The 22,432-nt window shown below is 40.7% G+C and overlaps 1 protein-coding gene across 1 annotated transcript; it reads left to right on the forward strand.

Annotated features, from left to right (window-relative positions):
- Window positions 1–707: 707 nt before the first annotated feature.
- LOC307126357 (verrucotoxin subunit beta-like) lies at window positions 708–18,501 on the forward strand (the record flags this gene model as incomplete). The annotated part of the gene is made up of 9 exons (XM_079816823.1): window positions 708–798; window positions 998–2,731; window positions 5,807–5,927; window positions 6,509–6,633; window positions 10,660–10,707; window positions 13,108–13,143; window positions 17,899–18,165; window positions 18,250–18,354; window positions 18,449–18,501. The coding sequence occupies 9 exons, from the start codon at window positions 708–710 to the stop codon at window positions 18,499–18,501; spliced, it is 2,580 nt and encodes an 859-aa protein (XP_079672949.1).
- Window positions 18,502–22,432: the final 3,931 nt, after the last annotated feature.

Here is a 22,432-nt window from a genome sequence, read left to right on the forward strand (position 1 = left end):
ATTAAATTTACCTCACAGCTTTTGGCTGGATCCATTGCTATTTGAAATTAAATGGCTAAATTATTCCTCACCACGTTTCAAAATGATGTTAAGTACATTCAGTAAACTTGATGCGTTTTTCGAGTCGATGTGGGAAGGGGTACTCGCATGGATTGCGTCAGAATTTGACTTTCAAAAGAGTGCACACTCCGTGGGTGTGGCCACATTAGTGGATAATGAAGAGGCTCGTAAACGACTGACATCTCTCTCTTTTCAAACAGATTACATTGACAGAGAATATTTGATTTTCAATATTTAAAACCTGACATTTCAATGTTTCTTTAGACATATGTCTCAAGTTTGAGAGACAAGTTACCGTTAATTTTCTGAAAAGTATCAGAATGAACTTCATTGAGAGAGAAAGACGGCATCGTGTATCATGTTTGTTTTCTTTATTTTGCAAAATGCATAACATTTTGGCTTTTTTTTAGTGTACACAAATAAAAGTAGACACTTAACAGATTATAATTATGTATAACACTTGCCTGAATGACCAAAATCTACTGAGTATTTTGAGTCTATTTCGCACAGATAAGAAAAAAGTGAGGTAAAGTCGCCAGCAACTTTGCCGACCTCAGGGAGTTAATGACGGACCATTATTCTAAAGTGTTACCATTAAACTTCAAATGTATAAATATCCCCATTGTTCACTGTTATTTACTGCAGCCATGGCATCAAAGACCATTGAAGTGGCAGCTCTAGGAAGACCTCTGTATCCTGGGATGCTGTATGACTGCCGCAACGATACCTTCATTCCAGGTGCTGTACAGTACCCTATAAAATTCTTTTTATTCCCCTTTTCACCAAATGTGAATCAGCAAATCAGTGCTCATTTGGACACATAAGATGAAGCACAAAAATATTAAATTAATAGTCTTAAAGATACAAAATCTGCATGTTTCTTCAACAGTACATTGTGTCCTCATACATGACTGTTAAAGCCATTTTCTCATTTCAGGTGTTACTCTGTGGGATAAGACGTCACTGAGTGAAGATTTGGACACCCGTCCACAGCCCATGACAGATTTGAAGTTCAGTAGCTCTGACTCTCTCTCTAGTAAGTCCAGTCTCCTGGATGTAAGTACTTCCCTGAAGGCCAGCTTCTTAGGAGGGCTGGTGGAGGTGGGAGGATCTGCCAAGTTTCTGCGTGACACCAAATCCTCAAACCAACAGTCCAGAGTAACAATGTATTACAGTGAAACCTCAAGATTTGATCAGCTCACTATGAGCCATCTGGGCCAGATCACCTACCCTCAGGTGTTTGACCAGAAAACTGCAACTCATGTGGTCACGGCTGTACTCTACGGAGCTCAGGCCTTCATGGTGTTTGATCGGACATTTTCAGAAGAGGAAAAAAAGCAGGAGATTGAGGGACATCTGAATGTCATGGTCAAGAAGATCCCTGGATTTTCTATTGAGGGAGAAGGAGCTGTAAAAATGACAGATGGTGATAAGAAAAAGGCTGAGAGCATTGCTTGCACATTTCATGGTGACTTCCACCTTGATCAGAACCCCACCACTTACACAGAGGCCATAGAGGTGTTCAAGAAGCTCCCCAATCACCTGAAGAAGAATCCACAGAATGCAGTTCCAATAAGAGTCTGGCTCTATCCTCTTTCTCAACTGGATTCAAAAGCTGCTCGGTTGGAGAGAGAAATCACCACACGTCTGGTTTCCAAAACTGAAGATATAATGGAGGATCTGGGAGAAGTAGAGAGGACATGCAACGACCTGTCCAGAAAAACACTGGTAAATGTTTTCAGAGACATCAAAGAGAGGCTGCGCTTATTTCAGGATTCATTCAGCAATTACCAAACAGTGCTCATGAAAGCAGTGGCCAGGGTCTTGCCTGCTATACGAGGAGGAGAGATGGAGGAGAAGTCGCTGGAAGACGTCCTGAAGATCCACTACAGCTCCCCTTTTAAAGCTGACAGGCTTAACCAGTGGTTAGATGGTGCAAAGTCTGAACTTAACCTCTTGAGCTCTCACACCAATGTGCTGGAGGGAATCACAACTCAAGACTCAAACCGTCTCAACTCCATCCTCCTTGATCCTAATATTGATATTGTGATGTGCTTGACCTTCACATCTCTGAAGTATGAAGACCTGCATATTTTAACCCTGAAGGAGTTTCTGGAATCTGAAGAGTTTAAAGAGCTAGATGGGAAACAAAACATGGTTTCCGATGTGGTAAAGAAACCAATTTCTATCATGTTTCGAGCATCAGAAGAGTGGTTCAACAATCCTGATGTCATCTCAAAGATGAGAGAGACCTTATCTCTTTTCAGAAGTTTTTCAGAGGCTAATAAAGATGAAAAGAGATACCGATTCATTATTTCTGCCATCTCCGATCCATCCAGTCCAGGCTCCTCCATCCGTCTGTACGAAAAAGGGAAGCTGACAGACACACAGTTCCAGCCCATCTCAAAGCCTCCCTCACCAGAAGTGAAGAAGGTCCTGGAGCGCAGTCTGTCCCTGAAACTGCAGAAGTCCCCAACTGGAGAAACTGTGCAGTACAGAGTGGAGTACCAGCAGGTGAAAGAGGAACAGTGGCATGTCATAAACACACCTGATGAAGACTTTATTCTGACTGGATTGGAGTTTGGAAAGCGGTACTTGATCCGCTACAGGATAGTGGGTAAAGTGGGAGTGAGTGAAGCCAGTGACACTATTGGCCCCATGCCATCTTCATGTAAGTGTCATATGAACATTCCTTTGCATTTATCTTTATGTATGTTATCCATATTTATTGTGGTCATGGAGTTTCCCGATGTGAGCCGTCAGCTCTGCTACAAGTTGGAGTGATTAGTCAGGCCTCCACAGACAGTGAATGTCCTGAGCGAGATCTAAATCCACATGAATGGCTCGGTCAGAGCATAAGCAAGAAAAACTCACTGTTCAGAGAGTCATGCTAGTCTACAGTTTAGAAACTTTGCTGCGATAGTCAGTGTTGACGTGTTACTACCGGTGTTCTTGCCAACCACCGCACAGCCCCCACCGTCATTTAGATTTTTTTTTATAGTAGTAGAATAATTTAGTTCAGTTAGTGAACAGACACTACAATTAAAAACTGAACGAGAAGTGTGAGCCGAACGAGAGTCTCAGCACATCAGCAGCAGGAGTCAGATTTTCATTCATCATGAGAGCGAGGAGCTGAATGACAAGATGACGGTGGAAGATTTGGTTTCAACGCGAAATGTAAAAGCTTTTGTAAAAGTTTGTCATTGTACTGTGTTATTGTTGTTTTTCATTAAGAATAACAATGAACCCTCCATTCAAGCAACCCGCTCCCGAATTGGCACTAATTCTAAAGTGAAAGTAAAATGTGCACAGCCATTCATGGTGGTGCGTGTCCACTGGCACAGAGCAGATTGAGCGTTTTCAGTTTAGTCCTTATGGTGCCAAAGAGATTAATTGAAAACACTCAATTGCTTTGCACCGTTATGAATGCCTGCGCATTTTACTTTTGCTTTAATTAAAGGGGTACTTCAGCGCTGGGAAGATGAATGTGTATTTAAAGGTGCTCTAAGCGACAGAGGTTTAAAAAGTACTTACTCAAGTGAAAGTACAAGTACTGAGTGAAAATTTTACTCAATTAAAATCTGGCCAGAATCATACTTGAGTAAAAGTAAAAAAGTACCACATTAAAATTGTAACAGCAAGAATGAAAACTAGAGATTCTTGTTTAAGCTTTTAATCTCTAAAAACATGAAGTTGTAAAGTTGTAAAACCTTGGATTTAACTTAATGGAACACCAATTAAAATAACTGTTAAACAGTTTTCGAATCCATTCAGCCGATCACCAGGTCTATATTTCCTATTTAAAACTTGTCGCTTCTGTAGTTACTTTGTGTACTAAGACAGATGGAAAATGAAAAATTAAGATTTTCTAGGTCAATATATCTAGGAACTGTACTCTGCATAATAATCAGGGAACTTTGCTACCGTCCCATTAGTTCAGCGGCGCAATGATATTACTCAGCGCCTGAAAATATGCTGACTTCCGTAAACATAGCCAACGTGTCAACCCACAGAGAGCGGACCCATGGTACGACAGCAAAGTTCTTGATTATTACTCAGGAGTGAGAGTATAGTTCCTAGCCATATTGGCCTAGAAAATCACAACTTTTCATTTTCCGTCAGTCTTAGTACACGATGTAACTACAGAAGAGTCAAGTTTTAAATAGGAAAAATATGGAAACTCTTTGGTCATTTTTGAGCGAGATGCTAATGGTCTTATCAGATTCAATGATCTATGCTAAGCTATGCTAAAAGTGCTAGTGCTAGACCCGGAGATCGGCTGAATGGATTCGCAAACGGTCAAACTCAACTGTTTAACTCTAGGGGAGTTGGAAAATGAGCCTATTTTTATAAAAGTGGAGTGTTCCTTTACAGTGGCGTAGCCTTGGCATCTGACTGGCCACCCTGGGTGCCACCCCAATATTTAGATCGCTAGTCGCTACTTCCATATCTATTGAAAGAAGCGTGTATTTTGACATGCAGCGGCGCGGCACATTGTTCATATATTAACGTTGAATATTAAGAGAATATTAACGTTAGTTGCCAAACAGATGATTAATAATAAAAGGGGTTAAGCATAAGCGCAGAGTTGTTAACAAGCCTGCACCGCCATTCAAAGTTTTCTTTTAAATGACACAATTTGTCTTAAAATTTTGTTAATATATAATGTTAACCTCTTAACCGGATTGAGGACGCATTCGCCCTCAAACTTTATTTGTTTAAATTAGCTCAAATTAGCTCAACGTCTTATAGTGACAGTAATTTGAAGCATATGACACTTCATCAATAGCGCGAACACAGAGAGCACGTCTTGCGCTTTAACGGATAAATATGCATAAAGGTAAACCAAAAATAGCGAGTATCATAGTTAATACAGTCGGTTATGTCTTCGGATGAAATCGGATTTTGGATTCAACATTGTGCATTTGGTCTTAAAGTGACCGCACCTCCTTCAGTCTGTCATTAAAGTGAATTAAAGAACAAAAGAAAAAAAATAACACCCACTGATCTGTACTGAATAATTTTTGTAGTTTTAACATGCATTTATCTATATTGAATTCATATACAGTGAAGATTATGCATTATTTTACGTTTGATTATTCAGTTTCTGTACCTGAAATAATGTTAGACCTAAACCTTCATTTAAAACACTTCATTATTAGCACTGTTTTCACTTTATGGCCGACTGTTCACTTGTATTCACATTGTTGTATTCAATAATGTTTTAAATTTATGTATTTATTTTAAAATGTATGTTTTGCTGTAGAATATCCATTGGAATCAAGAATTGTGAAATTTCTACAATTTTGGTTGTTTATTTATTACAATACAATGTTACATCGGTCAAAACAATGAAAACAAATAAGCATTACACATTATATCCTTTCACGGTCCTTAAGTAGCCTTGGCCACCGCCCGGCCACCCCATGTATAAACGTCTTGTTCCGCCACTGTTCCTTTAAGCAGAAGCTGATCTCATTGGCAGAATAAATAACATTTAAATTAAACTGGGCATCAGCGCAATTCAATTGGTTTGGTAATAGCAAGGGAAAATAGAAGGAAGTGATCTAAAAAAAAGTAAGTAAATTTGTAAGGAGTAAAAAGTACTTTTTTTCTTCTTAAAAAATGTAATTAAGTAAAAGTATTGATTTTTAATTGTACTCAATTAAAGTAAAAATCCCCCAAAATAATACTTAAGTACAGTGATTGTAAGAAATTTGATTCCCTGTGTCTTTGTGTGTTTCAGTCTCTGCTCAGCAATCAGTTACAGCTTCAAGATCTTGGGAGAGTGCAAGTCAACGAACCACACGAATGAAGTCAATATGGTTTATTCAGAATGCAGCTCTCAGAGATACAGCAAAAAAACAGTGATATTTATACCATTCATCCACGCCCTTACAGTTAGGTGTGTGTGTCCGTTATAAGAACAGAAGAGTAGAGATAAGTTCAACGGTTGAACGTCCTTGGTAGTAGCAAAAAATAGGAACAGACTGGTCGCATAGAAATGATAACAGCTAGGTTTGTGCGTTTCTGTACACACGGCCTGAGAATGGAATGTGCTTGCGCACACACCAAGAGCTGAAAAAACAGGAGACACCTGTTGCCTTTCTCATGCTCAGAAAATGAAGTTTGCAGAAAACGTATACTCAGAATATATACACATATAATCTTTCAATCCCCTCTTTTAAGCTGAAAGCTTAACGTTTAGCAATTGGTTCATAACGATGTGATGGTGTCAAGCTAGAGACAGTAGCGTACACTCAATTCATCAAACATTGCAGTAAGCATGGCCCAAAAATACAGACAGCCAGTAGAATCAGCAATATTGGCATTAACATAGTTACAAATGGCGTGACCCAACCAAATACGGAATGCATAAAACCCCAATCCTTTTCTCTAGTTTCATCCTCATATAACTTCTTCGCTGTTTTTCTCATTTCTTGCACAGCATGGCCCACAGCTCCTTCAGCTTCATCCTCAGCTGGAACAAAGGTGCAGCACTGATCCCCCACCATGGCACAGACGCCCCCTTTATCAGCCAGGAGCATGTCCAATGCCAGGCGGTTTTGCATGGTCATCAGGCGCAGGGCACCTAGTTCTTTTCTCACCCCGGTCATACCATCAGTGGTGTCATTGACAAACTTTGCCAGTCGATAGTGAAGGACCTCGATGTGAACCCATTGATCTGCAGTTCCCTTTTGGGGGAACATAGAGGTCCACCAACGAGTCCAGTGGGAGGTCAGGCGGTGGTCTTTAGGGACTTCATCCATGGATACGTCCCTTCTCAGTCAACGATGCGTGGGCCTAGGCTGGTTAGTTTGCTGGAATATCTGGATTGGGTAAGATAACTGAAGTGGGGCACACAGACCGGACCAGTTTTCCGGTATATCTTTGGATAGGTCTCCTGGGCCACAATACCACCACCAATCAATGTGTAATCTGAAAGTAATATTACCATATGACTCAAGTACCTTTAATAATGTCTTTTTCATCGTGTTGACGTGTACGGTGGTGGCATTGAAAGAGGTCCAGAGTGGTTGTTCACGGATCACCTCTTTACACATCTCTCGCCTAATCCCTGGGGTCGGATGGATTGGTGCTAATACCTTGATAACATTTAGTAAATATAAAATTCTTTGGAAAGACGGGCCTGATTTTGATATGTTCAGGTAGGAAGGAGTGTTGGGGCCGGGAGCCATTCTGAGAGTGGTCCATGCATCGGGCTCGAGGGAGCCATGCATAATCTCTTCCTCCAGGCCATACGTACACATATGTGCATGAATGATCGTATAAAGATTGGTCTAGCACGGGCATAGAGATACCGATTACAGATGACATTATTTGTTGACATACGTAACATGATTCATCGGTGACGTCTCGAGCGACAGAACTAGCATATTGCCAAAACAAATTATCCGTTGGCTTTACAGCCAAGGTACATGTCATACAGAGAACAATTACATACACATAATACGGCTGCATTCTGAGAGTATGCTTAATATCAATACAACAATAATAACAATACAGAAAATAATGATGATGATGATGCTAAAATGGTACCAAAGCAAAAAAATAAAATCAGAAAAGATATTGGTGCTGATGAGTGTTATTTCATGAGCAGCGCTGCGTGTTCAGCTCCTCTGCTATGCGATAACAGACAGTCAGCCAGCAAAGAATCGTGGTCAGTCCCAGTCAGTCCAGGTCACGCACAGCCCCAGCCTCTCCGCCCTTTGACGCAGTAGTGGTTTCTTCAAACCCTACCCAAGTGGCCCCTTGTTCAGGTATTGGACAGCTCTAGTAAACCTAGACAGACATGGTTATTCCCTACAATTATTGCTATTGCATTTCCATTAATGCACACGTCCTGGGACACCTGTAACACACAAAATGAGTTAGCAGTTTGTCCAGGGATTTTTTTCCATTCTCGTAGCATGGATCCACTGTAGAAAAGATTCAGTTAGTGCTGCAGTTCGAGTTACCGCCACAATTTTTGTCGGGGAGCTATACTTTGTAGTTTCAAAAGAATCCCCCATCTTTAAGAATTGTTTGACCATCACTTCGTCCCCAATTTTGAATGGGTGTGTTGGGTCTAATGGTAGTGGTGCAGAACTCGAATGCAGCTTCCTCCAGTTTTCATGGAGTACCTCACATAATAATCTAGCATATTCCCCCAGGGGCACATCACATCCAACACCTCCAAGAATCCCACCTCCTTTCCAGGGGGCGGGGAATGGACGACCCATCACCATTTCATATGGAGATAACCCTTTTAGACCCTTATGGGGTGCCATTCTCATTTCGGCTAGGACAACAGGTAACAATTTTGGCCAGTCACTATGACCAGCTGTGTGCATTGCTTTTCTCAATTTGTCCATTAGCAATTTTGCGATGAAAGCAGGGCCTTTGTCTGAGTCTATGGCGAGTGGTATGCCATATCTAGGTATAATTTCCTACATTAAATGTGTTACAACTGTCTTCGCATCCTCCTTAGCACACGGGAAAGCCTCAATCCACCTTGAAAACTTATCAATGAATACCAATAGGTATTTGTACGGACCTTTCTTAGGTAAATGTGTAAAGTCTACTTGCCATTGTTGTAATGGACTATCAGGTAGCGGTAAAATTTGATGTTTCGCTACTGGTTTCGTAGTATTATTCATTGCACATGTCACACATCTCCCTAATGTGTCCTGTATTCTTGCTGCCAAATCTTGAATACATAAAAATTTTGACATATCCTCATATACCCCTCTTTGGCCGCGGTGTGTGACACCATGAAACTCCCAAATAAGGAAGTAAGCACATGAGGCTGGCACACAAACGCGGCCATGACCGTCAATAATAACACCTAACGAATTTTCAACACCACCCATGTAGTCCCAATAAGCCCTGTCAGAGTCAGATGCCGAGGCCTGCATTGCTCTTAAGTCTGTATTTGGTATCATGCCACAGGTAAGGACCTGTGGGTCAGCTGATACAGCAGTTATGTTTAACCATGGAGGCATTTTTCCTGATAAAGCCCCCTCTTTTGCCATTTTGTCAGCTAAGGAGTTGCCTCTGGCTTCCTTCGTGTTATCATAAGAATGACCCTTTGTTCCCCCTTTTGGTCTCATCCAAATTTCGTTTCGCTAATAACAGCTGCCTACCTAATATTTTCAGCCAAATCACCTTTTCCTATTGTCTCATCTGACCAATTGTGTTGAATTTTTAATTCATTCCAACAATTTGTAATTCCTGCTCCCTCTTCTCTTTTTTTTTTTTTTTTTTTAAAACTGCACACCAGTGCAACCTGCCCTATATTTGACGCACCTGTGTCACCTAGTTTTTCTCTCTTTTATTCCTCAGACCTGTATACACCCAAGTATACTTAACCTTAATAACCTGTACACATCCAACACTTTGGTGCATTCTTGATACGCGTTGTCTGTCTTGATAGCAATGCTTCTAATACAATTTATTTATGATCTCTTCACACACACTCAATCACTCGGTTTTATTACATTCACTCTGACCCTCTTAGTTCAAGAGGTCTCATCAATCTCTCTTCCTCTCTGAGCTGCTCGAGTACTGCGTCCGTTCCTACCAGGTCACACTTAAGTGACGGTCCAGAGAAGGTGCGCAGCACTCAAACCTCTCAAATGCGGAAATTATACACACACTTTGACACACTTTTGACACACACTGAGATCTTTGACTCCAGACATTTTTATCTTTCATTACGCCGGGGTTTACAGGATAAACAGAGTTTTTATAATACTTTCATCAAACCTGGTCAACTCTTTCCCAACATTGCCAGGTTTGTCGACCTATTTCGTCATTTTAAGTTTAACAACTGATCTGTTTTTGTAAGACCATAAACATTGGTACACAATCCCCCCTCAACCTGATTGTAAGAATTGAAGGGTAGATTTTTGGTATTTCTCTAGAGGCGCAGACGTCGACGATTTCGAAACACACACTAAATTAGGCGGTGGAACATAAGGGGGAGGATTTTCCCGTGACAAGGCAAAATCTTCTGACTTATCAGCTGTAGGTTTTTTCTTTTTAAATTTCTCAGGGTTAGGAACAGTCTTTAAGACGGCTTTTGGGACATATGCTCGAGTTTTGTCTCGCCATATATCAGCCATTTTATACCACACGTCATATTCCCCTTTTATGTAGTCATAATCCCATTTTGGGTCGCCCTGTCGCCCATAAATTAGGTCGAACGCACTTCGTAGGAATCCAGGGTCGAAAGTTCCTTCCCTGGGATAACTACGCCATTGTGTACCCTCTGTCCAGCCGGCTAAATTATCCAAATATGGATTTGTGTAATATCCCCAACTATATCTTTCCATCCATCCCTTAGGGATTTCGCTTGGTTCTGGTTCTGGATATGTTTGACCCATTGTCCCAAATTAACTGGCCAGGCACTGACACACACAGTTTACTTAGTCTATAATTGTACGTGTAGAATTTACACAATTTTTCCCTTAAGTTTGAGATACAACCAGAACAGGTAAAAAATTAAATTTATCTCTTACCTGTCTGGATGTATCCCGGACGTAGCCCCCAGAACACTGTAAGAAATTTGATTCCCTGTGTCTTTGTGTGTTTCAGTCTCTGCTCAGCAATCAGTTACAGCTTCAAGATCTTGGGAGAGTGCAAGTCAACGAACCACACGAATGAAGTCAATATGGTTTATTCAGAATGCAGCTCTCAGAGATACAGCAAAAAAACAGTGATATTTATACCATTCATCCACGCCCTTACAGTTAGGTGTGTGTGTCCGTTATAAGAACAGAAGAGTAGAGATAAGTTCAACGGTTGAACGTCCTTGGTAGTAGCAAAAAATAGGAACAGACTGGTCGCATAGAAATGATAACAGCTAGGTTTGTGCGTTTCTGTACACACGGCCTGAGAATGGAATGTGCTTGCGCACACACCAAGAGCTGAAAAAACAGGAGACACCTGTTGCCTTTCTCATGCTCAGAAAATGAAGTTTGCAGAAAACGTATACTCAGAATATATACACATATAATCTTTCAGTGATCAAGTAAATTACTCTTTACTTTACACCTCTGCTAAGCGATCCTGGGTAGAGTAACTTCTTGTTGACGTTCGAAGTGTTGTGGAACAAAACAGAGGCTAGCTAGACCCTCCCTCCCTCCTCTTCCTCCTCCTTCCCTCCTCTTCCTCCTCCTTCTCCTCCTCCTCCTCCTTCTCCTCCTCCTCCTCCTCCTCCTTCCCTCCATGCTTCCTGAAACATTCATTAGATTGGAAGCCTTTCTGACGCCTAACCCCAAATAATTCTTGTCGGTTATTGGGCTGGAGCACTGTTTATTATGTTTCGTTGTCCAGACTGCCCACGCTTGTTTTTGTTGCGTTTGTGGAGCTTGTGCTGACTACAGAGACCGTGTTTTTTTACAGTGTGTTCAGGGGACAGGCAGCTAGCGGATAGTGAGGAGATGTTTGCTGTATGTGACAAACAATTTTTTGGCCTAAAAAAAGTGTGACATCGCTTATAGCACCTTTAAACTGGGTCATTTATGTAGTAGAAATGTGGAATTATTTTTGAATGTGGTGCCTTCTAGACTGAGAAAAGACAGAAAATTTATTTTTGGCTCAAATGGATAAAAGACAACAACTCCCAGAATGCACTTGCTTCGCTGCCCTACGAGGCCACTCCCAAAGCCACGGCTACTTGCCCACATACACAGTCCCCGCCGTCGGTTTGATAAATACAATCATTTCGTTCAGTTAGAGAATAGACACTACAATTAACAACTGATCGTGTCTTTTCAATAAAAGTGTGAGTGAGCCGAACGAAAGTCATGACACAGACGCAGCAGGAGTCAGATTTCAACATGTTGCTAGCATTATTTAACATGTTGCTAACATTATTTAACATGTTGTTGGCATGATTTAACATGTTGCTAACATTATTTAACATGTTTTTGACATGATTTAACATGTTGCTAGCATGAATTAACATGTTGCTAGCATTATTTAACATTTTGCTGACATGATTTAACATGTTGCTATCATTATTCAACATGTTGCTAGCATTATTTAACATGTTGTTGGCGTTATTTAACATGTTGCTATCATTATTCAACATGTTGCTAGCATTATTTAACATGTTGTTGGCATTATTTAACATGTTGTTGGCATTATTTAACATGTTGTTGGCATTATTTAACATGTTGCTGGCATTATTAAACATGTTGCTGACATTATTTAACATGTTGCGAGCATGATTTAACATGTTGTTGGCATTATTTAACATGTTGCTGGCATTATTTAACATGTTGCTAGCATGATTTAACATGTTGCTGACATGATTTAACATGTTGTTGACATTATTTAACATGTTGCTGGCATTATTTAACATGTTGCTGGCATTATTTAACATGTTGCTGGCATTATTTAACTTGTTGCTGGCATTATTCAACATGTTTCTAGCATTATTTAACATGTTTGTGGCATGATTTAACATGTTGCTAGCATTATTTAACATGTTGTTGGCGTTATTTAACATGTTGCTAACATGACTTAACATGTTGCTGACATGACTTAACATGTTGCTAGCATAATTTAACATGTTGCTGAAATTATTTAACATGTTGCTAGCATGATTTAACATGTTGTTAGCATATTTTGATGTTTCTAGCAAGAATTAGCATGTTACGAACATGTTTTAGCACAGTCTAGCATTGTTAGCACATTGTTAACATGTTTTAATGTGTTGTAAGCAGGTTGCTATCATGTTGTTAGCACAAATTAGCATGTTGCTAGCATGTTTTAACAAATTAGCTAGATTAATCACGTCATCATAGCCTTTATACTTAACCGTAGAATTATAATATAGTGTAATCACATGATTGAGACATTTATTGATATATTTGTTACTATATAAACTATTGTTCTCTTGCATACTTGAGTTGGCTTTACTGAAATTGAACATTTCTCTAAATATCTTCTGTGTTGTGCATTTCTGCATGTGTTATCAGGATAATTTTCTCTTGTCATGATAATCACACTCTTCATGTCTGTTGATTTCCACAGTCCCTGATCCCAAGACCAGGAGCGACTTCCTACAATGTAAGTCACTGAGAACACAATCATGAAATCAACACAATCACAACATGTTTTCTTTCCTCTTCTCCAGGAAGAACATGAACTCATGAGTGTGTTCATGTTCTTCCTGGAGAAGAGGAAAGAAAACATGACAGAAAAGTTTTAGAGTTGATCATGTGATTAATTATTAAACTGTAAACTTCCATCCATTAGCCCAAAACCAGATGCTAACGGCTTGGTCAAAAGGAATTCTGCGTGTAAGCCTTTTCAGCATTTTGGTGAAGTTCTCTTAATTTATTGATATCTCATTTTAAATCTGACTCCATTAATAATTTTATCTGACTCCAATTTTATGTGACTCCATAACAGGGTTCCCGCGGGGTCTTAAAAAGTCTTAAAATGTCTAAAATAAAAAATTTTAAATTTAAGGCCTTAAAATGTCTTAAAAACGGCCAGATTTTCATCCGAGGTCTTAAAAAAAGTGTTGTCCTCGTTCATTTCCAGAAATGCTGGCTGCAGAAAGTTATTAACTTTACACTGTAGCAAAAAAGTATCGAATCGCGAAAGCGGAGCTCAAAGCGGAGCTCTAGAGTCTTTGCTGCGCCGCCCTCAGTGCGTTCGTTCGGTGTGTTGTAGTTCTTTCTGGGGGTGTTGGTACACGTACTCGGTGATAAAACTACAAATCCCGTGATAAATGCTATTACTTGCCCGCAAAATACGTCTACATTAAATAACGTTGTATTTTTCTGGACAGAATGAGGCAGACATGCATTGTTTTATATTATTCTAAACAGTGATAAAGTCTGCACTCAATCAGCACTGCATACCTTATTATTATGACAATAGTGAAGGCTTGAAGAACTCAAATACACCATATCTTGATGCAGTCGTGTTTATTGTCTTCGTTTCATCAGTCAAAGCGTTTCTATCTTCAGTTTATCCTACATCGCTAGCTTCAGCACTGCATACCTTATTATTATGACAATAGTGAAGGCTTGAAGAACTCAAATACACCATATCTTGATGCAGTCGTGTTTATTGTCTTCGTTTCATCAGTCAAAGCGTTTCTATCTTCAGTTTATCCTACATCGCTAGCTTCACATTAGGGCTAAGGATGACTTCTCTGAGGGAAATGTGGAGTTTCTGCTCGAGGGCGCCCTCTGGCTTCCAGTATGAATGAAAGTTTGGGTAACAAATATGAAAAATAATACTTCTCTCTAAATAAATGACAACCCATATGTTTTTCTCCAATGTACAGTTTTTCCCAAACCGTGGATGCATAAGAGGCTCATATTTCATATTAAATACATAGACTTTAAGAAATGTATATAACAGATAAAAAGCACAGAATTTCTTTATTTTTTTATTTATTTTTTACAATAAATCTTTAGACCTTTCTAATGATTTTTAGTCATAGGCTGTCTGCATATTAACAGGTAACCCAGCAGGGTTTTTTTGTAAAATAAGTTTTCTGTAAAATATAAATATTATTTTATTAGTATTATTATTATATTGTTATATTTATTCTTAAATACTCTATTATAAATTTTTTAATAATTAAAATGTTATTGTAATAGTAATATTTCTAATTTTGTTAAATATTTGTATTTATTGAATATAATCATTATTATTAGTCTCGTTAATATATAAACATTAATATATAAAATGTTATATGCATACACTTTTCAATTGTAAAAAAAAAAAAGGTTTTGGGCATTTGGCACGTTGTTGGCTGTGGAGGGTTACTAATGTCATTGCTTTATTGCTTTTTTTATTATTTCTTTGATTTAAATAATTTTGGTAATGCATCGTATAGGTCTTAAATTTCAATCTTTATGGTCTTAAAATGTCTTAAAAATGTCTTAAATTTGACTTACTGAAACCTGCAAGAACCCTGCCATAAAGTGTGCTGATTTTAAGATTAGTTGCGATTTAATTTAGATTGTTGATTTTCTTAGTATCTTCCTTTGTTCATCATGAGACCCGATATCGCACAGAAACAGACGCGTCCGGACCGCGCGTTCACAAGCACAAAATGTTTACTTCTGATATTAGTCAGAGGATGCAGAGTGAATGTATTACCTTTAAGTGGTTGCACATGCTCACTCAACAAAAAGTGTAATTTTAGTAATATCCACGGACTGCAACCTGCTAATACAGGGATAGTCAGAAATCGGATTATCGTGCACGCTGCGCTCCATGTTCCCTTTCATTCAGTCACTATGACGTAACGTTAGTGACTAACGAATGAGGGTTTCGCCTAGAAGCCAATCATCTTCGAGATCTTAGAAAACGCCCAATGGCAGGTCCTTCTGGTCGCCCCCTACTGGCATGACCGGACCTGGTTCCCTGAACTCTTACTCCTTGCGACAGTCCCTCCCTGGCCTATTCCTCTGAGACGCGACCTCCTTAATCAGAGACGGGGCACCCTTTGGCACCCGCGTCCCAACCTGTGGAACCTCCACGGTGGCTCCTGGATGGGACGCGGCAGGTTTGAGTACCCTACCACCTGCTGTGCTGGCTACCATCACTTCCGCTAGGGCAGAGTCCCCTCTGCATGCCTATGCGTTGAAGTGGAACCTCTTCGTCACCTGGTGTTCTTCCCGCCAAGAAGACCCCTGGAAATGCCTGATCGGGTCCGTGCTCTCATTCCTCCAAGAAGGGTTGGAACGAAGGCTGTCTCCCTCCACCCTCCACCCAAGTTTATGTGGCCGCAATTTCTGCCCACAACAATCTCTTGGGGGACAAAAAGGTAAGTCAGCACGACCTGGTCATTCAGTTCCTGAGGGGAGCGAGGAGACTAAATCCGCCTCGTTCTCCCCTCGTACCCTCTTGGGACTTCTCAATGGTGTTAGATGCGCTGCAGAGGTCCCCCTTTGAGCCATTGCGGTCGGTCGATATTAAGTTCTTGTCTATGAAGACAGCGCTACTGACCGCATTGGCCTCCATCAAGAGGGTAGGGGATCTGCAAGCATTTTCGGTTGATGAAGCATGCCTGGAATTCGGGCCGGGTAACTCTCACGTGATCCTGAGACCCCGGCCCGGATATGTGCCCAAGGTTCCCACCACCCCGTTTAGAGACCAGGTGGTGAACCTGCAAGCACTGCCTTTGGAGGAGGCAGACCCAGCCTTGGCACTGCTCTGTCCAGTACGCGCTCTCCGCGCTTACGTAGACAGGACACAGTGTTTCAGGACCTCAGACCAGCTCTTTGTCTGTTATGGTGGAGAGCAGAAGGGAAGAGCTCTCTCAAAGCAAAGGCTGTCTCACTGGATAGTGGACACCATTGTTTTGGCTTACCAGCAGCAAGGTCGACCCTGTCCCCTTGGGGTTCGGGCTCACTCCACCCCAGTGTCTGACTATGTACTCGCCTCTACTAGTGGCCGGTAATGGACCAGGCTCAAGTGTCTTCGCTTGCTCGCCATTCCATTCCACGGACTGGATACGTGCGATTATCTCCTCAGGTGAGCTTCCCGAAAGCCCTGAGTTCCTCCAGCACTGTTTACGCTGACGCCAGTTCAGTCTGCCCTCTCTCAAGTCCAGACCCTCGTGTCCGGCCAGGTGCCCCGTGTGCATGGTTCCCCTCCGGCGACCCCCACACGTGTATTTCCACCGTAAGCCTCCTCTGTGAGCAGGTGTCTTTCCCTTGGCAAGTCCCTGCCACCCTTGGGGTTAAAAATCCACCTTCGGCTGGTACCCCAGAGTTCTCCATATGCAGCATATGCATACGGGTAGGCATCTTGGCATTTCCTCACTGGAATATGCTTCCCAGTGTACCTTGGTATTCCTGTGATAAGTGGGAGTCCTTTTTCCGTACTAGTCTTACGACAGGGTACTCAAACTTACGCAGGGCACTGGAAGACAGCTGAGTGGCGTGATTATATTGGGACCCCCATTCGTTAGTCACTAACGTTACGTCGTAGTGACTGAACGAAAGGGGACGTCTCGGTTACGTATGTAACCCTCGTTCCTTGAGGAGGGAACGGAGACGTAACGTCCCTTTGCCACATCCGCTGTACTGCTGGAACGGCAGGGAGTTCAGTCTTGGCTCCTCAGCAGGTAACATAATGCGATATTGCCCACGTACTTCCTTATATACCCACATGGTGGGGCGGAGTTACGTATGCAAATTCAGCGTGCCCATGGCATTGGCACTGCCATTGGGCATTTTCTAAGATCTCGAAGATGATTGGCTTCTAGGCGAAACCCCCATTCGTTAGTCACTAACGTTACGTCTCCGTTCCCTCCTCAGGGAACGAGGCTTACATCCGTAACAAAGACGTTTCAGTAGTGCCGTCATCGGTGTGATCTATCATAACACTAGATTTTGCGGAAATAAAGGAGTCTACATTGATCCATATTAAAATAATGATTTCAGAATAATACAAGATAAATCAAGATTAACATTTATTTTGGCCAGACAGGAAAAGTAAATAAGTTAACAAGAATCCATGGTACACAACTGATCAGCGTAAAAACATAAAACACAACTTGACTTGAAAACAGGGCAAGGAGAGGGCCAAATGGGGAGCGGGGAGGAATGTTTGATCAGGGTGGTGTCCCACAGTTTCTGTGTGATCCTTTCTCAATATTAGTGACTTTTATTGTTCTATTGTTGAGGTGTGGATCTCAGCTTTTGTCTTAGCAGTAAAACAGGTCCATACAAAACTGAACTGAGATGATATATTGAACTGAGTATGATATATTGAACATGAAGATTTCAGCTACATTAAAAGATCAGATTCCTCATCCCTCATTCTGATGTGTTTTCTCTTCATCAGACTCACTTCAGCTAAATCCAGACCGGAACACGGTGAATAAAGACCTCAGTCTGACTGAGAGGAACAGAGTGATTACATACACTCACACAGTCCAGTCGTATCGTGATCATCCTGACAGATTTAAGAATGTGTCTCAGGTGTTGTGTAGTGAGAGTGTGTGTGGACGCTCTTACTGGGAGATTGAGTGCAGTGGGTTAGGTGTGTTTATATCAGTGTCATATAAGAGCATCTGCAGGAAGGGAAAGGGTGATGAGTGTGTGTTTGGAGGTAATGATCAGTCCTGGAGTTTGATCTGCTCTCCCTTCAGTTACTCATTCAGACACAATAACATAGAGGCTGATCTCCCTGTAGAGCCCATAATCAGCACTGGCTATAATAGAGTAGGAGTGTATGTGGATCCCAGTGCAGGATCTTCTGTCGGACAACATCTCCAAGACTCCACACACCGTATGACTAGTAAGTCAAACTACACTTGACAGTTATTGTTCTGTAGTGCATTGTATAGAAACTGTGTCTGTTCCACGAATATTCATGTCAAAATCCTCTGCAGGATCTAGAGAAAATCTGATCATTATTAAACCAGATAATCTTAAAAGAAATTAACAAAAACATTCTCTAAAACTAGGTCTCCTTAACATTCGATCGCTCACACCTAAAGCAGTTATTGTAAATGAAATGATCACAGATAATAGCTTTGATTTACTATGTCTGACTGAAACCTGGCTTAAACCTAATGATTATTTTGGTATAAATGAGTCTACTCCACCAGGTTACTGTTATACGCACGAGCCCCGTCTGACTGGCCGTGGCGGCGGTGTTGCAACTATCTATAGAGATATTCTAAATGTTACTCAGAAAACAGGACACAGGTTGTGCTAAGTGCTTGTGCTAAATGTTACACTCTCAGATATTAGAAAAAAATTATTTAAAAAAAAAAAATTATCTTTTGCTTTGGCTACCATATATAGACCGCCAGGGCCCTATGTTGATTTCTTAAAGAGCACCTATCATGGAATTTTGAAATTTACCTTTCATGTAGTGTGTAACATAGATCTAAGTGAACAAAAACATCCTGCAAAGTTTTGAAATATGACAGTGCACCGTATATATAGTTATTTTCTTTCAAAAGTAAGAGTCGACTCTGAGTCATTTTTAAGAATCGTTAGAAGACCGAAGCTTTTTCTCTGACTAGATGACGTCAACTTGTCAAGTTATTTGAATACGATACGCCCACTTATTGCGCTCCAAGACGCCAGTGAAAACTAGAAAACATCATGGCGACAAGACGCTGAGTTCTGAAGTGCGACTCAAAAGCAAACTTTTTTCATCTGCCCAAGGATGAGCATTTGAAGACTAAGTGGCTTGAAGACAAACCATACATTGTCGCGATTGTGTGTTTATTTAATCGTCAAATGTCTCTATTTGCATGTCTCGCGATCTCAGGAAGCTTTTATTATGGACTTCTATTATGGCACATGGTATCTTCTTCGTCTATCTGTACCATATATGGACTACATGTGCACAGAGCGCCCTCCGGCTGCCAGTATGAATTGAAAACAACACATAAGAGTCTCCATCGCTCATGAATAGGCTACATCTGCGCATTTTGAGGAAGTATTGAATAAAAAATACTCCTCTGTTTAGAAATTTGACACAGACATATGAGAATCTATCAATATGTCTCCTCATCTGCACACTTTTGAACTAAAAGCCCTGAGGGATGTTTATTTGTCGCGAGTCTTCGTGAGGAGAATAGAGGAGTTTTTTATGAATGAGATCAGCTGAGGCCCATATTACAATCAAACGGTTCCGACGCGGTTTTCATATTCATAACTCCTGACACATATTAACAAATTACTGTCACTATAAGACTTTGATGGGCGTTCCGTTTCCGAAAATATCTGCACAGACTATACCAATCACAACTGACTGGGTCATCGGACCAATCACCGCAGATTAGAGTCACGTAAAGGCAGGGTTTTGAAAAGTGAATCACTAAAGGAATCATTTGAGAATCGCTGTCAAAACAGGTAAAAATAAATGCATATTATAAGAAAACTCTTTTTTGTCATTGCATGCATGCAAAACTGTTGTTGGGGACTTCTAAAACAATATTTGGAACATTTTAAATGCCATGATAGGTGCTCTTTAAAAGAGTTTGCAGATTTTCTATCAGACCTAATGGTTACTGTCGATAAAGCACCAATTGTCGTGATTTGAACATTCACGTAGATAATACAAATGATGCGCTAGGTTTTTTTCTTTTAAAGATTTATTAATATGTCCAGTCCTTAGCATTGTTGAAAACTGGAAGGGCCCCTAGTTTCCAACATATGACTAATGACAATACAAATATATCTAAAGACTTAGATCTGGGATGCAGGCATTTCCATAAATTATGTAAACAATTCTCAGTCAGACCTGCATCATTGAGTGTGACTTAGCCTGTACATCAAATGCGCAGAAGATGAGTACAAAAGTTTGATTTTAAATCTCTTTTTTTGTAAATCTCATTCTCTAAGTAATCTGATTGAAACATAAGAATTCAATAATGATTTGCATTTAAAACAACTGATACAAACAATTTTATAATGGCAATTATTCAATTGTGTATTTCCATGTTTAATTATGTGATATATTTTAATTATGCATACTGCTGGTAAATATACTTGTAGTGATGTTCGTGGGATGGTAAGGAAGAAGACAAAGGGGTCGGCTTACTGGGACTCACAACTGGGTTTTAATAACTCAATTCGCTCAGGTTACAACACTGTGCACATCGCACAAACAAAAGTCACTCATAAATTCTCAGTATCAATCGTCGGTTTTCTTTCCAGCAGTTCCTCTCTGCTCTGTGGCCAGCCGAGTCCCAGTGTGTCACTCCGTCTCCAGCTCTCTCTCCTTTCCTCCTGCTCTATGTACTCTCTCCACGCCAATTACTGCAACAAGAGACAGGTGTTCATCATTTGTGCTTGATCCACTTACGTGCCGCTCGTCCTCTGACTCTCTCTCCCGTCACAGACTTTGCTAAACCACGCCCCCCTCGCCACAATACTGTTCTATTGATGGTTTTGATACCCTTCCTTCAATTCATCCAGACCATGTTTAAATTCCACTTCAATATCACTAGTGGTATTGAAGAATCTGGCAATCAAATGAGACTTGCGCACTAAATATATTATATGAGAAATGAGACCGTTTTTACCACTCGAACTTCTGACAGGAGTTTATCATGTGTTGTTATTTTGATGTTCTTTTGATTATCCAACAACTCTCATTTTCCATCTCACAATAACCACAAAGTCATCTGTGTTCAATTATTGCATGGTTATTCAGAATTTGTTCAGGTGTCTAACACACAATGGAGCATCATCAGTGAAATGATTCCTTCACCCATGGAGATCTGACCTGCCCGGCATACCAAACCTTCTGCTTGAAGGTGACCGAGGATTTCTCTAAGGGTCAGCTATTGATAAGAATCCTGGGGAGGACATTTCCTCAAGAGGATGTTTCCTCAAAGTATAAAGACACTTTCCACTGACACTTTCTGCTCATGCTGACTAACGCAACTGACTTGGGACAACAAGTCATTCTACAGACTGAAAACCCTCACAATCATCGGCAGGTGGAAACAAACCTGACCAACGAGATAACAGAGATCCTGCCTAATTGCTACAGCATCCAATCAGCACAGTACGCCTACACCTAAAGGGACTGTGCCGCTGAGGTGTATTTCAGCAGTGTTTTCATCTTCAGGTTTAGCCTGTCTTAATGTTGTTATTTCAGGTGACTACTTGACTCCGGCACTCATTGACTTGTGCTGTTAACTCAAGGATCAGCACCATGAACACTTCGGAAATTACATCCAAAATATGGAAACAAGGAATGTCCAAGTATGTCCCCTTGGGAACTAATCTGAATTTGTCCCAATGGGCCAGGGGCCGCCTGTAAGAGTCGGTTTTGGTGCTAAGACAAAAGCTGAGATACACACTCCAGCAATTGAACAATAAAAAGTCACTAATCTTGAGAGAAAGATCTCACAGAAACTTTGTGACAACACCCTGACAAAAATTCCTCCCCCCTCCCCATTTTGCCCTCTCCTTGCCCTGTTTTCAAGTCACCAAATGCAGATATACCAGTGATGATGTATCTTGTAAATCTATTGTTTTATCACTTTCATGTTTGATGTCTTTTTAAAGGTCTCGGTGCAAATGGTAAAATGGTCTCAGTTTCACTGCAGTCACTAGTAGTATTAGAAAGATTGAAAACTAATGAGAATTCAGTCCACCTTTTGAGGAATTTCTTCAAAGATATCTGATCCACTCCCTCAAAACCAGGTGGGGGTGTTGCAAATATTTACAACCCTTTTGTTCTAGTTGAAGTATTTAAGGCTGGATAATCTAACTCTCAGGGGGAATATCCCCCCCCATACCCCCCCAGATAATCCCCCCCCCCCGTGTTGTGCAAACTGCATGTAGTGTGCCAGATATGATGACTCTTTTAAATTATTTTCATATTGCTTTGCAATTGTGTT

The sequence above is a fragment of the Gobio gobio genome (genome assembly GCF_949357685.1).
Source record: "Gobio gobio genome assembly, chromosome: 5".
Taxonomy (NCBI): Eukaryota; Metazoa; Chordata; class Actinopteri; order Cypriniformes; family Gobionidae; genus Gobio; species Gobio gobio.